Genomic DNA, 12283 nt, shown 5'->3' with positions numbered 1-12283 from the left:
ATTTTTCCTGAGTTCCCTGAAAATAATTAAGGTGGACTAAAAGAACTATCCTATAGCAAATTTTTCGGGCTACAACTTCATCTCAGACGATTTGTTTCTATCTCAACGGGGAAATGCTTTTTCATACATGATGATGTCATATTTTCATAACCAACGTCTTTTTTCCTGTGTGGAGGATCGAGATTTCTAACCTGAAAAGTTTGACCTTGATTTTCTCTCAAAGAATATTTTTCCAAGTTTTCTTTCGACGATATTGAAGTAATGAAACTTTTTTTTTTACACAGACGTAGAATTTATCACAAAATCTTAAATAGACTTTAATTCTGGGGCGATTGAAAAAAGTCGAATTGGCCACTTTGGCCAGCAAAAAAGGGTTAATTGCTTATTTTTCCTGACCAGAAAGTATTATTCTTCTGAACATGACTCCGTTTCACTGATCAATTGCGAATTTATCCTGATCGAATGTTATATTTTACTGATCAAAATGAATCATTCTTCTGACCAAAAGTATAATTTTCTGATCAAATGAAGGGACCTTAGTTAAAAGTGAAATTTAAATTTTAAATTAAAAAGAAAAACAATATCTTTCACAAACGCACATCACGCTTTTTTTTCCCAGTAGAAATTTAAAAAAAAACCTATAAATATATATATTGTTTTATCTCTAATAATTAATGATAAATAAATAAAACTTTTCCGGTGATACTTTTGATTTATCGATGTAAATTTTCTTTTTAATAATTTTACTATACATAATTTACATTATGGGTGTGTTTACAATATGTACATAAATCGTTGTATTATCTACCAAAAAAAAAACATCAAAAGAGAGAAAAAAATGTTATAATTATATATTATTTTTCTTCCACACAAAGAGAATGCCTCAACAGCGTTAAAAAATTATTTTTTCTTGATTTTATAAATCTCCCATTCTTTTTTTTTTTAATTTCTTCTCTTATTACAATGCAATCAATCTGTTTCAATGGTCAACTCAATACATAAGTTTTCTTAAGAATAGAAAAAAGAGCAAAACAGAAAACTATGTACAGAGTTTTCTTCTCCTAAGACACAGAGAAGGTTTCCTTTTTTTTTATTTAGGGAATATATTAAATATTTCCTTTTTTTTTGTTCCACCAAAAGTTGCATTTGGGCGCAATGTTAAACCCCTTCTGAAGATGTCTCTTGAATTGTATCGAGTATTTCTCCTCGGCACATTGGACAGAATCTCAGTTGTGTGACACATTTGCTGCAAAATCCCCTGAAAAGATAAAATTTCTTTTTTTTATTACAGAATTTTTGCAGAAACTTTCTAATTAATATTTTTCAATGTTGAAATTCTCTAAAACATTCTAAGAAATAGAGAATATGTTAAGTCAAGGAAACAAACAGTATTTCCTTCATTTTCTGTTAATTAACATTTTAGAAAATGCGAAAGTGTAAGAGATCAGAATATTTCCCATCATGAAATCGCGTGGAAAAGGAGTTCATGCACTGGCTATGTAAAGACTTCCTCCATCGCAGAACAATTTTGACCCATTCCACCATGTAGAGAATAAGAAAAGGTAGAAAAATCGCGAGAGAAACACGCCAATATCCACTGGGATCACATAGAAAAATGCAAATAAAGAAGATAAAAAATTGCAAATATATGCGTAACATTATGTCATCATTTGCAGTTTTTGTCCCCCTAAAAAAAATGTTTCAAAACTTTTTTGTAGACTTGTCGCGAACTTCCCACTGAGGTTTTTCCTTTTTAAAATGAATAATAAACATTTATTACAAGAAAATTGACATTTGTATTGATTATATGCAAAATCAATTTGAAAAAGATGAAAACTTCCACGGAAAATGCGCGACAAGTTTACAAAAAATTGAAACACTTATTAACCCTTTAAGGTTTTTTGGGTCATACGCTGACCCAAACGTGAAACATTTTATTTTTTCAATTATTTATGAATGTAATTGATTTCCATGTTACAAATGCATCAAATTCACGCATAAGGGGTCAAAGAAGACGTTCTGAGTGAGAAAAGTCCTCTAAAAAAATTCATAGAATAAAAATCGCGATAAAAGAGCGCATGTTTCAATGTTTTTATGTTTCACGTTGAACGTTAAAGGGTTAAAAGGGACAAAAACTGCAAATGGCGTAATATTTGAATTTTTTGGGAATCTTCTTTTGCATTTTTCTATGTGATTCCAATGGATATTGGGGAAATTCTCTCGCGATTCTTCAATGTTTTTTGACTCTTTACAAGATGAAATTGGTTAAAATTGTTCTGCGATTGAGGAAGTTTTTACATGGACAGTGCATAAACTCCTTTATTTCGACAGAAAATCCACTCACCTGTGTTTGCATGGCTCAATTTGTACGGTAGCCTTTTCATCTACGCACAGAGAGCACGAGTCTTCTTTGACACTGAGCCGCCTCAGTTGATCCAGGAAGATATGACGTGGCAGGACAATTTTGTCATGCGGACTAAGGTGTGCAAAATCATTGAAATTCTTCACGTCACCCCGTTGCTTTGGCGGGAAACGAAAAGGTGTGGCACCGAAATTAAAGCGACACTGCTGGAAGGACATAAAGGAGGCAGCAGCAAAGAAGCCTTCCCTAAAAAATAAAGAAGAATAATTAGATAAAAAACAAGCAGCAAAGAAATGAATCTTCCTTACTTGACACTCCTAAAGACCTGCTTGAACACTTTACTCTCAACCCCATTGAGACTGAAGACAATCTCCTGATTGTCGAGATCAAGGAGGCACCCAAGCGTGGAGCCGGCCTGCCATCGGGGAAAATCATGCGTAATTGATTGGGCATTGTACCAAATTAACTGCCGACACCCATCGAAGGCCATTGAATGCGGATCATCCCCAATGCCATATCCTTCGCGACTTAGGAATTTGGATTCCTTCGTTGCCCAGCCAATTTGCATTACACCCGGTGTGATTATTGTTACCTCGTAGTACCAACAGCCAGCGTGTACTTGGAACGTGCATCGGACACTCTCAAAGGAGTACGCATCGCAACGTGCCTCCAGTCCGTCCGGGGAGATTTTGAGATACTCACTCACGTCCTTTGTATTCAGCATCACATTCACCGATGTGAGATCAACCATTTCATACGAGTACTTTCGCGTGTCAAGCGTGAAGTAGTTGTCGAGGCACCAACGAGCACAGAAGCCCACTTGACGCATAAGGAAATCTCGTGAATTGATGTGTCTCTCCAGGGCAACAAGGGGATTATTGGGTAGGAGCTTCAGACTATGCTTAATCGTTGCTTTATTTTCACTTGTCTGCGCAAATTTCTCCAGTGCAATCAACGAGAAGAGCATCACGTCGGGATTTGTGTCTTCATCGAGATTCCCAAGAAGGTATTTTAGTATATTATCCGAGAGAATTGCCACACTATTGGGCCCCGCTAGTCTATCAGCTAAACATCCGAGTATGACGCAAAAATTCCGATTGCGCCGTGCAAAGCCTCTGCCATGGGAGAATTGGGGTATCATGTCGGCTGTCTGTAGCATTGATTCCTTTGTTGGCAAAGGGCTATCATCCAGCAGCAGGAGAATCACATTGGGCCCCATTGGGTGCTCCAGAGGCACCACATTTATCAGACTTTTCACAAGTTGCAGCCACCCAGTGGGGCGTTCTGTAATATCGTGCAGCTGCATCATAGATGCAGGTGGTTCTGGTTCACTGCAATAAACAAACAAGAACATCATGATGATGAAAGGAAAATTAAGCAAGAATTTAAAAATTTAAAATTGATCATTGAGAGAGATTTGATGCAGCAGAGCTTATCAGAAACTTCATGAGAAACTTGACGCACTAAGAAAGTTATGAGGAGAGTACATTGCAAGTAAGTACTTTATGACTCTTATCAGCTAATGTGATTAATCGCAGTTAGCCCTGAGGAATCATTAAACGGTTTAAATTAATTGGGGGAAATTCATAGGAATTTGCAATAGTCTTTCTTCTTTTCTAATCTCCCCACAGCCCTCACTGCAAAGTATAGTAAGATTTTAAGAGAAATTCCTCCACATTACTGTGCGATGATGATGATGACTCAAGGTCCCTTTATACTCACTTTTCCACAATCTCCCCTATGATGTCCAGAGTTTCTCGGATGAGACGGTCCACCGTCTCCGAGAGCGAATGTTTACTTCGGGTGCTGGTTGGGCCATCGAAAGTCTCCACGGAATCATCCTGCCCACTATCACTACTACTTTTGTCCTTGCATAGGCATACGCCCATCTCTCGTTGCCACAACTTATGTGGTTTTCACAAAAGCACTCACAACTTTCACAACAAAAACAACCATCCAGTCCAGTGCCAACTTTGTCCCATCAACAAATGTGTACAGAAAAACATTAATTATTGTACCGTCCTCAAAACATGTGACGCAATCAATGAAATCATATTTTTGTGTGTCTCGAACTTTCCCGAGACACTATCTGTATGTATAGGGGAACTCTTTTATTTTCCATTCTTTAATCATTGATTCATTGTTCTACAATTTATGCTACCAATTTATTGAGTTTATCCCATTTAATATGATAATATCACAATGAGCAATTGAGAATTTTTCTGCACGGCTGCAAGATGCCCATTGGATTCATTCGTATTGACCAAAACGTTGAACGGTGACATTAGAACTTTTAAGACTTTTTCCCGGCCTCATATTTCCTCATTATCACCTTTAAGTACAAAGGAGACACCCACATGAGCATCCGAAGAACTTCAAATACGAAGCACGATGCCGAAGAACCTTCTGTAGAGTGCAGCATTTTCACCCGAACTTTGCTGAGCGATTGGCGCGAAGAAAACTATTTGGATTTCTGAAGAGTATAAGCCAATTTGTGAGATGTAGAATTTCGAAGCGAAGTCAAAAATAAGAGCTTATTTCTTGCTAAATAGCGACATTTAGCTAATAAGTTTAATTAGCATCATCAGGCTATTAGCAAGGCGTGATTGAAAATTGAGAAAAATTTAAACACAATGTTAAAAATGAACAAACACTAACGTCAACCATTGGGCATTACCACTTCACGAGAATTTTGCCAGATCACAAGCCATTTTTCCAATTTTCCTTTTCTTTTAGCGATTTTTCCGTAAATCAACTGGTAACATTTTTAGAAACGTCAAAAAAAAGTGTCTGTGAAACTCCGACACACTAACAAATTTCATATCTTGACATTGAAAAGCTTTTCGAGGGCTACATTCTAAAAACGGTTAAGTCGGCTAACTTTGTATGGGCTCCGAATCGACTTAACCGTTTTTACAAGGTAGCCCTCGTTTTATGTTTTCCTGATAGATATAATGATGATTTAAATTAAGCGGTAACCGTTAACAGAAGGGAAATTTTAGTTTCGTCATTCATTTTATAGAACAATGTCGTGTCGCCATGTTATTTAGTGTATCTCCTTTCCAGTATAGAATTATTTTATTTAAGTCGGAAAAATATCAATATTTTAAATATGACTAAGGCGTGATCTAAATGCAACTAAAAGTCTGAATGAACTATCAGACACTCAGACAGGAATATTCTTACCTGTGCCTTTGGAGCCGAGTCAAGGCAGTCGTCTTTAAAATTTTTCGGCAAAATACACACTTAGATGTGTGATTCTGTAGGCGTTCGAATCTCAAATTTTCAAATTTTTTTTTACAAGAACAATGTAGATTTTTCACGATGAAACGCTTCTTGTAGTTCTTTTCTTTAGCTGCTTTTCACATGAATCCTGAGGATCCTGAGGGTCTATTATGTAACTTTCCGAGTGCTGGGTGGCTATACATTTCTTATGGGCCACCCATCTTCGGAGAGTTACTTAATACGCCCTCTGTAGAAGATTTTTCACGTCGCAATAGTTTTTGTCGTTTTTTCACACGATTGAGTTAGAACATACTTAATAATTCTTATTAGAATCGCACAAGAGCTTCTATATCTAGAAATTTTCACCACTTTTGCTTCAACGACTCACAATTAAGTACATACAAATACTTCTTTATGTCTCATTTTGTACCATGACAAATTCAAACACATGACCTTCCAAGACAAAAGAGACATTCCCAAACTACTGTGGAAAACTTCAAGTAGGGTGAGTAAGGTTATGTTGCGAGAAAAAAATTGACAAAGTTTTCCTGGTTCTATTGTGCGCAATTTTTTGTCTTTTATTTTTGTCCTTCCCTTAGGACTTTATCCTTGTCTAGTAGAATAATGGGCAATGCAGGAAGTAATATGCCCCGTGAGAGACATAAATCTAGTTCAGCAGATGTGACACCTGGTTCACCTGGGATCAAGGACACTGGTCAGGCTTTTGTGTTTGAGAAGAAGGCACATCCTGTGTCTGCGGATGAGGATGAGCCCCCGTTTTACACTAAAACAGTCAAATCTGTGGATCCGGAATTTGTCACGGAATTCCGTCAGCGGGCAAATACAACAGCAGTAGATGGTCAAGAGGAGGATGAATTTGACGAGGGTGGCGAGAAGAAGAAATCAGCACTTCCGACGGTTTTCAAGTGGGACGGCGGTGGTCGTCAGGTGTATATCAGTGGTACATTTTCCGATTGGCAAACTGTACCAATGGTACGCAGTCATGGGGACTTTGTTACGATAATTGACCTTCCGGAAGGGGATCATCAGTATAAGTTTCTCGTAGATGGTGAATGGAAGCACGATCCGAAATTGGTACGAATACATTCTCAAGAGTACCTTTTAGGAGAAATTTACTAAATTGAGTTTATTAATTATTTTACAGAAAAATATTGATAATGATGTGGGGAACAAGAATAACCTTGTGTCTGTGCGCCAATCGGATTTCGAGGTGTTTCAGGCATTAGCAAAGGACAGTGAGGAAGGTGGGAATAATGAGCAGAAGGAGTACACCCAGGTAAGTTTTTTTTTTAAATTCTTTGTTTGTTCATCGCGCTCATTAACTATAAAATCTCTTTGTTTTTTTTTTATTTAGGAAATCCCAACTAATAAACCTTGGGAAAAGGTAACAGGACCTCCAATTTTGCCGCCACATCTCCTTCAGGTTATCCTGAACAAAGATACACCACTTTCTGTATGTATTTTATATAAATTTTCACAATTTTATTTTCTTTGTTGCCTCATTATTGTGAAAATTCTTCCTTTTACAGTGCGAGCCGACACTACTTCCAGAACCAAATCATGTTATGCTGAATCACCTGTATGCTCTCTCTATCAAAGATGGAGTAATGGTGCTCAGTGCAACACATCGGTATAGGAAGAAATACGTCACGACGCTACTCTACAAGCCCATTTAAGTCTTTTTCTTCTGCTAAATTTTTACGTTTTTTTTGAAGATCATCTCTTAATGTTTGCTGTGTAAGTAGTAGGAAATGATATATAACACCGATTTAAAGCATATTTAATTTAGAATTTTATATATATAACGCACACACTCCAACAGATTGACCAATTCGTGGTTTTGTGCTTGATAGTGTTTCATTCTTGCAGACTTCTGATTTCATTCTTTTTCCTATATATTAAACATAATTATTTGTTGCTTGTAAAGAATTTTAACTAGACGGCTGTTTAAAACAGATAAGAGGAGAAAATATATAAAATGATAAATACGTCAAATATTTACAGCATATTGAAGGAAAATAAAAAATAAATAAATAAAAATAAGTATTTGATTGTTTTATTTTTACCTCTTCAGGTCCTTTGGGTCACACGCTGACCCAAAGACTCGAATTTGAAAATGTTTCATTTTGTATAGTTATTTCTTAAATATTGAGTCTAAATTAGTACAAGACTATGTCTTTACAATCCCTGATCATTTTATGACCACAAAAGGACATCCGAAAATTTTCTAGTTAGGATTTTCTGCCAAAAGTATATCAAACTCAAATTCTTCGAACTCAAAAGAACTCACAAAAATTATTTTTAGTTCAATCAGCTGGCTAGATTGATCGCAGACCTGAAAGGGTTAAATTATAAGTAAGTAATTGATAAATTAAAAAAATAGTTTAATCGTTCGTATACTAGGTATGACCAAAACACTTACGCGCATTACTATTGGGGTAGCTGACCGACCCCATAGAATTTTTCGCAAAAAAAGCAAATTCATTCTGTCAAATTAGCTTTAATAGACTCCTTGGTACTCCCTAAGATGTCTTTTGTTCATTTTAGAACCCAAAATAATAAATTTTAGATGAATTTTTTGATGTTTTTTGCAATGGTTTTTTGAGGTTAGAAACGTCTAGAAAGAGACAAAGAGTGACGAAGCGAAGAGAAAATGGAATAAAGACGGTTACACTAATTTTTGAACTCCCTCTTCTTACATTTTTGTTAATAACTTTTTTTTTGGTGGTCGGATTGACCTGAAATTTTTATACAATCTTCTAAGATAACCAAGGAACTTATTCCCAGAAGCTAGGTTCTATACCTCTAAGAACTAAGGCGCAATTAATTGAAATATAGCTCTGGGGTCGGTCACCTACCCCTCATAGTAAACGAAGGGTTAAGCGCATTTACTACAATAAAAAAAACAGAATTTTACATCATAATAATATAAACTATTCTAACTAATAAGTTAGTTTTCCTTTAGAATAATAAAAAATTAGTTAATAATTCCCTTAGAATATAAAACACCCAGCTGAATAATTTTCCATTTACTTTTAAAGGCTATTATCATACTTTTTGCACTCGAGATAGGTACCTAGTGGCGTGTGTCGTGTGCGAGCTATGAATGTGATTAATTGCTGGGAAATCTCTACTAGAAGATACAAAAAAAAAATTATTTACAGAGCGAGGGTAATCTGTTTGTGTGTAGGGAAGGTGTGCCAAGTCGAAGGAACTGAATGACGATGAAGAATCAATTACTTACCTCGCACAGCATATTAACGAACCAATAACTGTGAATTGTCCCAGATTAGAGTCAATCTGTGGCAGCATTTCTTCATCATGCACATTGAAAAAAAAATATGTTCTGGATGTCTGCACTGCTCTTAGACGCTAATATATATGGCAAAGCCTCTGGAATTAAAATGAAATGATACTCAGTGGCGCAAAACGGGGCGCATATATGGTCTTTCCACGCCACGCAAGGTAAATTAAGAGAGGTGAAGTGAAGAAAAAAAATCAAAGCTGACCAAAAAATTACTCGTCTATGAGATAAAGTGATTTTCCTAAATTTTACTCTGCATGCGAAACTATTGCAAAATGTTTGTGGAAGATTTACAAGAAGGATTTGTATTTTTCATTTGTACAGATCAGGTGCAATTTAAATAATAACGCAAAATTATTTAGGTACAATCATCCCGTAATGAGGGTATAAAAAACACATTCACGAAATAAGCGTCCGTGATTCATTAATATAGATGTTAAAAGGAGAAGGAATTTTTTTTAATTCCTTTTTTATATAAGGAAAAAAAGACAAAGGGGGGTTTATCTGAGCAAAAATATTCGGTTTATTCATCGAGATTCGGAATATTCTTCTAGAAGATTCAGACTATTTGCTAAGATTCAGATTATTCGTCAAGAAAATTGGGATTATGCAGCAAAATTCAGATTACTCGTCAAGATTCTTATTATTTGCTAAAATTCGAATTATTCTTCTAGAAGATTCAGACTATATTTTCTAAGATTCAGTTAGTAAAGGAAATTCAGATTATTCGTTGAGACTTGAATGATTTGTCAAAATTCTAACTATTCATTAAGAAAATTCTGATTATTCATTGAGATTTGGATTATTCGTCAAGATTTGGATGATTCGGTAGAATAAATCGAAATATTCGACAGATAAACACCCCTTTGAAGAGGGATTTCAACTTCCACTTTAATTGAGGTAGGTATTCTGTGAGTACCTTGTGTCAAAGGTTATTTAATAAAATTTTTCTTTAAAGTAGGTAATATTCATTTCTTCTTCTTAAAACTTTTATCTATTCGCAAAACAAATAATGTGCAAAAAAATTGGAACGCTTTCATTTTTGCACTTTATTTTCTGACATCTCCACTCCACACAGAACTGTTCCTCGTACAATTTTCTACCATCAATAGTGGTACAAATTTAATTGTCCACAACGTTTCTTTTATTGTGTGCAACATACACCTGACTGATGTCTTGTCTCTTGATTTTTGGGTGGATTTGCGCAACAATGTGCGAAATGAAAAAAAAAGAACAAGCAAGTGAAAATGGGCACAGACCCTAAAATTTCTGTCCGCGTGAGTCCTCGACTTGAGAATAATGTGCAATAAAATTTTGTCATGGGGTTACGCGAAAGTATGTAAATAGTTTGTTTTATTTGGCAATTAATACGACTTTTTCCTTGTAAAATACACTTCTCATAAACATATATTTATGCTCCCTTTGTGACCTGTTGAGTACCTATGTAGTTGGTGATATGACCTTCTAACGACAAATGAGCGCGATTTAGGAAAATATTAGGTACAATAAAGTCTCATGGAATAATTAAATGATTCATTTTTTAACTGATAAAACATTTTTTTTTTTTATATTGAGCGCAAATAAAAATTTCAATTCAAAATCATTTCCCATCAAGTAGAGAGAGGTTCGTCGCTTGAAGCATTGAAGTTTTTTGTATGTATTGTGTATAAGCCGCGCACTTTGGTTGTTCTTCGTCGTCGCACAAAGTGTGGAAGATCACAATGATTGAGATGAATCAATGACGGAATTTCGATGGTGGCGCGAGGAGAATTTTACAATGAAAACATTGTGAGGTGGGTAAACACGGATTTTATCTTCTCTATCGGTGTAATTTGTCTCATTCGGTGAAAGTTTTTCCCTGACTCATTTTCCGCAATTATTTCAATATATTCCTTTCTCTTCGTCACTTTAGTTTTAGTCATCATCAAGAGTCACTCAAGAGAAGAGTTTTTTTTTCTTCTTCTGAATTTTCAAAAAAGAGAATCAATCTAATGTTGATTTTTTTCTTCTTCACAAAACTCCGCGAAGAAGCATCCAAGACATGCGTGGAGTTGTGAACGAAAAAAAATGCAAATGCGTTCCAAAGCATTTGACCTATTAGCACCTTTAATTTTCTTGGCTGACCCTCCCTGGTTTTGCACTCAGTTGACCAAAATATTTTTAAATATTTGCATAATTTTGCGTCTTATTTGGTTGTTGTTCCATTTGCACAGGTTCTCTGGTTCATCCGTGCTACTCTCAAGAGTTTCTTCTCATTATTAATTTATTCACACGCCCACACCATCTGTAGTTTTTGCCTTCGCATAAACACATTGAATGGAAATAATAGACTTCGTGTATGAGCACAACAATGTGACATGAATATTCTTCACCAAGCAAAAGGATTTTATCTCAATCTCCGCCGTGTGCCACCTTGGAAGGTGCACCACATGCGGTTTTGGTTGCTCAATTGTTTGCATCTCTTAATCTTTTAGTGGCTTGATGTGAGTATAGAAAAAAAAATCCTCAATTAAGATGTTCAACTGATGAAGGTAACATTGATAATGCAATGCTCATAAATTGCATTAATATATCCCCTTGAAATGCTATACATACATACATTTTTCTTTTGCATGAAAGATTAGATTCTGCAGAATTCTCCATAAACCACGCATAATCTTAATATATAAAGCTGAAAAGTTTGTTTGTCTGTGGCACATGAACTCCTCCTAAACCGCTGGGCCGATCTTGATGAAATTTGGTATGGGGGTAGAGGGGGTCAATACGAGTTGCAAGCGCTATATGGGATTCCGCCCCAACCCCCCTTTATAGCGCCCCCACAGAAAAAATGATTTTTTCCCATTTTCTACCTGCTGAAGGGTCAGATAACGGGATTTTTTTATTTTTAGAATTTTTCGGGGTACCGTATTATTCATCCCCTCTACTAATATACGCCCCCTTTTATAGCTTAAAATGGAGTTTGCTAACACGTGATTGGGGGCTCGGGTTGACTAGTAAATTTATATTTTAATTTATGCAATTTAAAAGAAAATTATTATCTTCATTTTATATGTAATTTAAACTGTTTTTTCTTCTTGCAAAAAAAATCTTGTTAAGACGATCACAAGAGATTTGAATTTGTGAATAACAATGTTCTTCCCAATTTAAGCAAATATAATTGATATTCCTACGGTGTAGTTCGATTGTCATCATTCAATCTTTTTGTAGAAGACACAAATACTTTTATTTGAATAAGGTGCGGTTTACTTTGCAAGTTCCGGACTTTCAATATACATAGCTCTGGCTGAAGTCCACACATCTTAAAGGATTTTTTTCTTCAATGGCATGAGGTCAATGAAAGTGACTTGATGATGTTTTTTTTTCCATTCATT

The 12283-nt window shown here is 35.5% G+C and overlaps 2 protein-coding genes across 3 annotated transcripts; one reads left to right on the top strand and one right to left on the bottom strand.

Annotated features, from left to right (window-relative positions):
- Positions 1–703: 703 nt before the first annotated feature.
- On the bottom strand, positions 704–4360 carry LOC129788514 (RING finger and SPRY domain-containing protein 1-like). The gene is made up of 4 exons (XM_055824644.1): positions 4085–4360; positions 2671–3693; positions 2345–2608; positions 704–1258 (listed from the first exon to the last, which is right to left on the bottom strand). The coding sequence occupies exons 1-4, from the start codon at positions 4249–4251 to the stop codon at positions 1159–1161; spliced, it is 1554 nt and encodes a 517-aa protein (XP_055680619.1). The 5' UTR covers positions 4252–4360; the 3' UTR covers positions 704–1158.
- Positions 4361–6090: 1730 nt separating this feature from the next.
- Positions 6091–7648, top strand: LOC129788510 (5'-AMP-activated protein kinase subunit beta-1). Of its 2 annotated transcripts, XR_008750371.1 has the most exons (5): positions 6096–6682; positions 6753–6884; positions 6963–7061; positions 7138–7345; positions 7431–7648. XR_008750371.1 is itself a non-coding variant. In XM_055824639.1 (4 exons), exons 1-4 carry the CDS (start codon positions 6212–6214, stop codon positions 7282–7284), a joined length of 849 nt encoding a protein of 282 aa, XP_055680614.1. In that variant the 5' UTR covers positions 6091–6211; the 3' UTR covers positions 7285–7648. The 2 variants fall into 2 exon arrangements, 1 of the variants encoding a protein (XP_055680614.1); XM_055824639.1 differs by having other exon boundaries at positions 6091–6682; positions 7138–7648.
- Positions 7649–12283: the final 4635 nt, after the last annotated feature.

Source organism: Lutzomyia longipalpis, chromosome 2, assembly GCF_024334085.1.
Source record: "Lutzomyia longipalpis isolate SR_M1_2022 chromosome 2, ASM2433408v1".
NCBI lineage: Eukaryota > Metazoa > Arthropoda > Insecta > Diptera > Psychodidae > Lutzomyia > Lutzomyia longipalpis.
Note: the sequence above shows the minus strand (reverse complement) of the source record. Positions and strands in the feature narration are given on the sequence as shown.

What these genes read in the sequence shown, in the direction of transcription:
- LOC129788510 (XM_055824639.1), top strand. Translation starts at nt 6,212, where the DNA reads ATGGGCAATGCAGGAAGTAATATGCCCCGTGAGAGACATAAATCTAGT. An exon ending in GGAAGCACGATCCGAAATTG is followed by an intron (nt 6,683 to 6,752) that starts GTACGAATACAT and finishes ATTATTTTACAG; the next exon opens with AAAAATATTGATAATGATGT. An exon ending in ACAAAGATACACCACTTTCT is followed by an intron (nt 7,062 to 7,137) that starts GTATGTATTTTA and finishes TTCCTTTTACAG; the next exon opens with TGCGAGCCGACACTACTTCC.
- LOC129788514 (XM_055824644.1), bottom strand. Translation starts at nt 4,251, where the DNA reads ATGGGCGTATGCCTATGCAAGGACAAAAGTAGTAGTGATAGTGGGCAG. An exon ending in ATAGGGGAGATTGTGGAAAA is followed by an intron (nt 3,694 to 4,084) that starts GTGAGTATAAAG and finishes TGTTTATTGCAG; the next exon opens with TGAACCAGAACCACCTGCAT. An exon ending in ATTGAGCCATGCAAACACAG is followed by an intron (nt 1,259 to 2,344) that starts GTGAGTGGATTT and finishes TTATCTTTTCAG; the next exon opens with GGGATTTTGCAGCAAATGTG.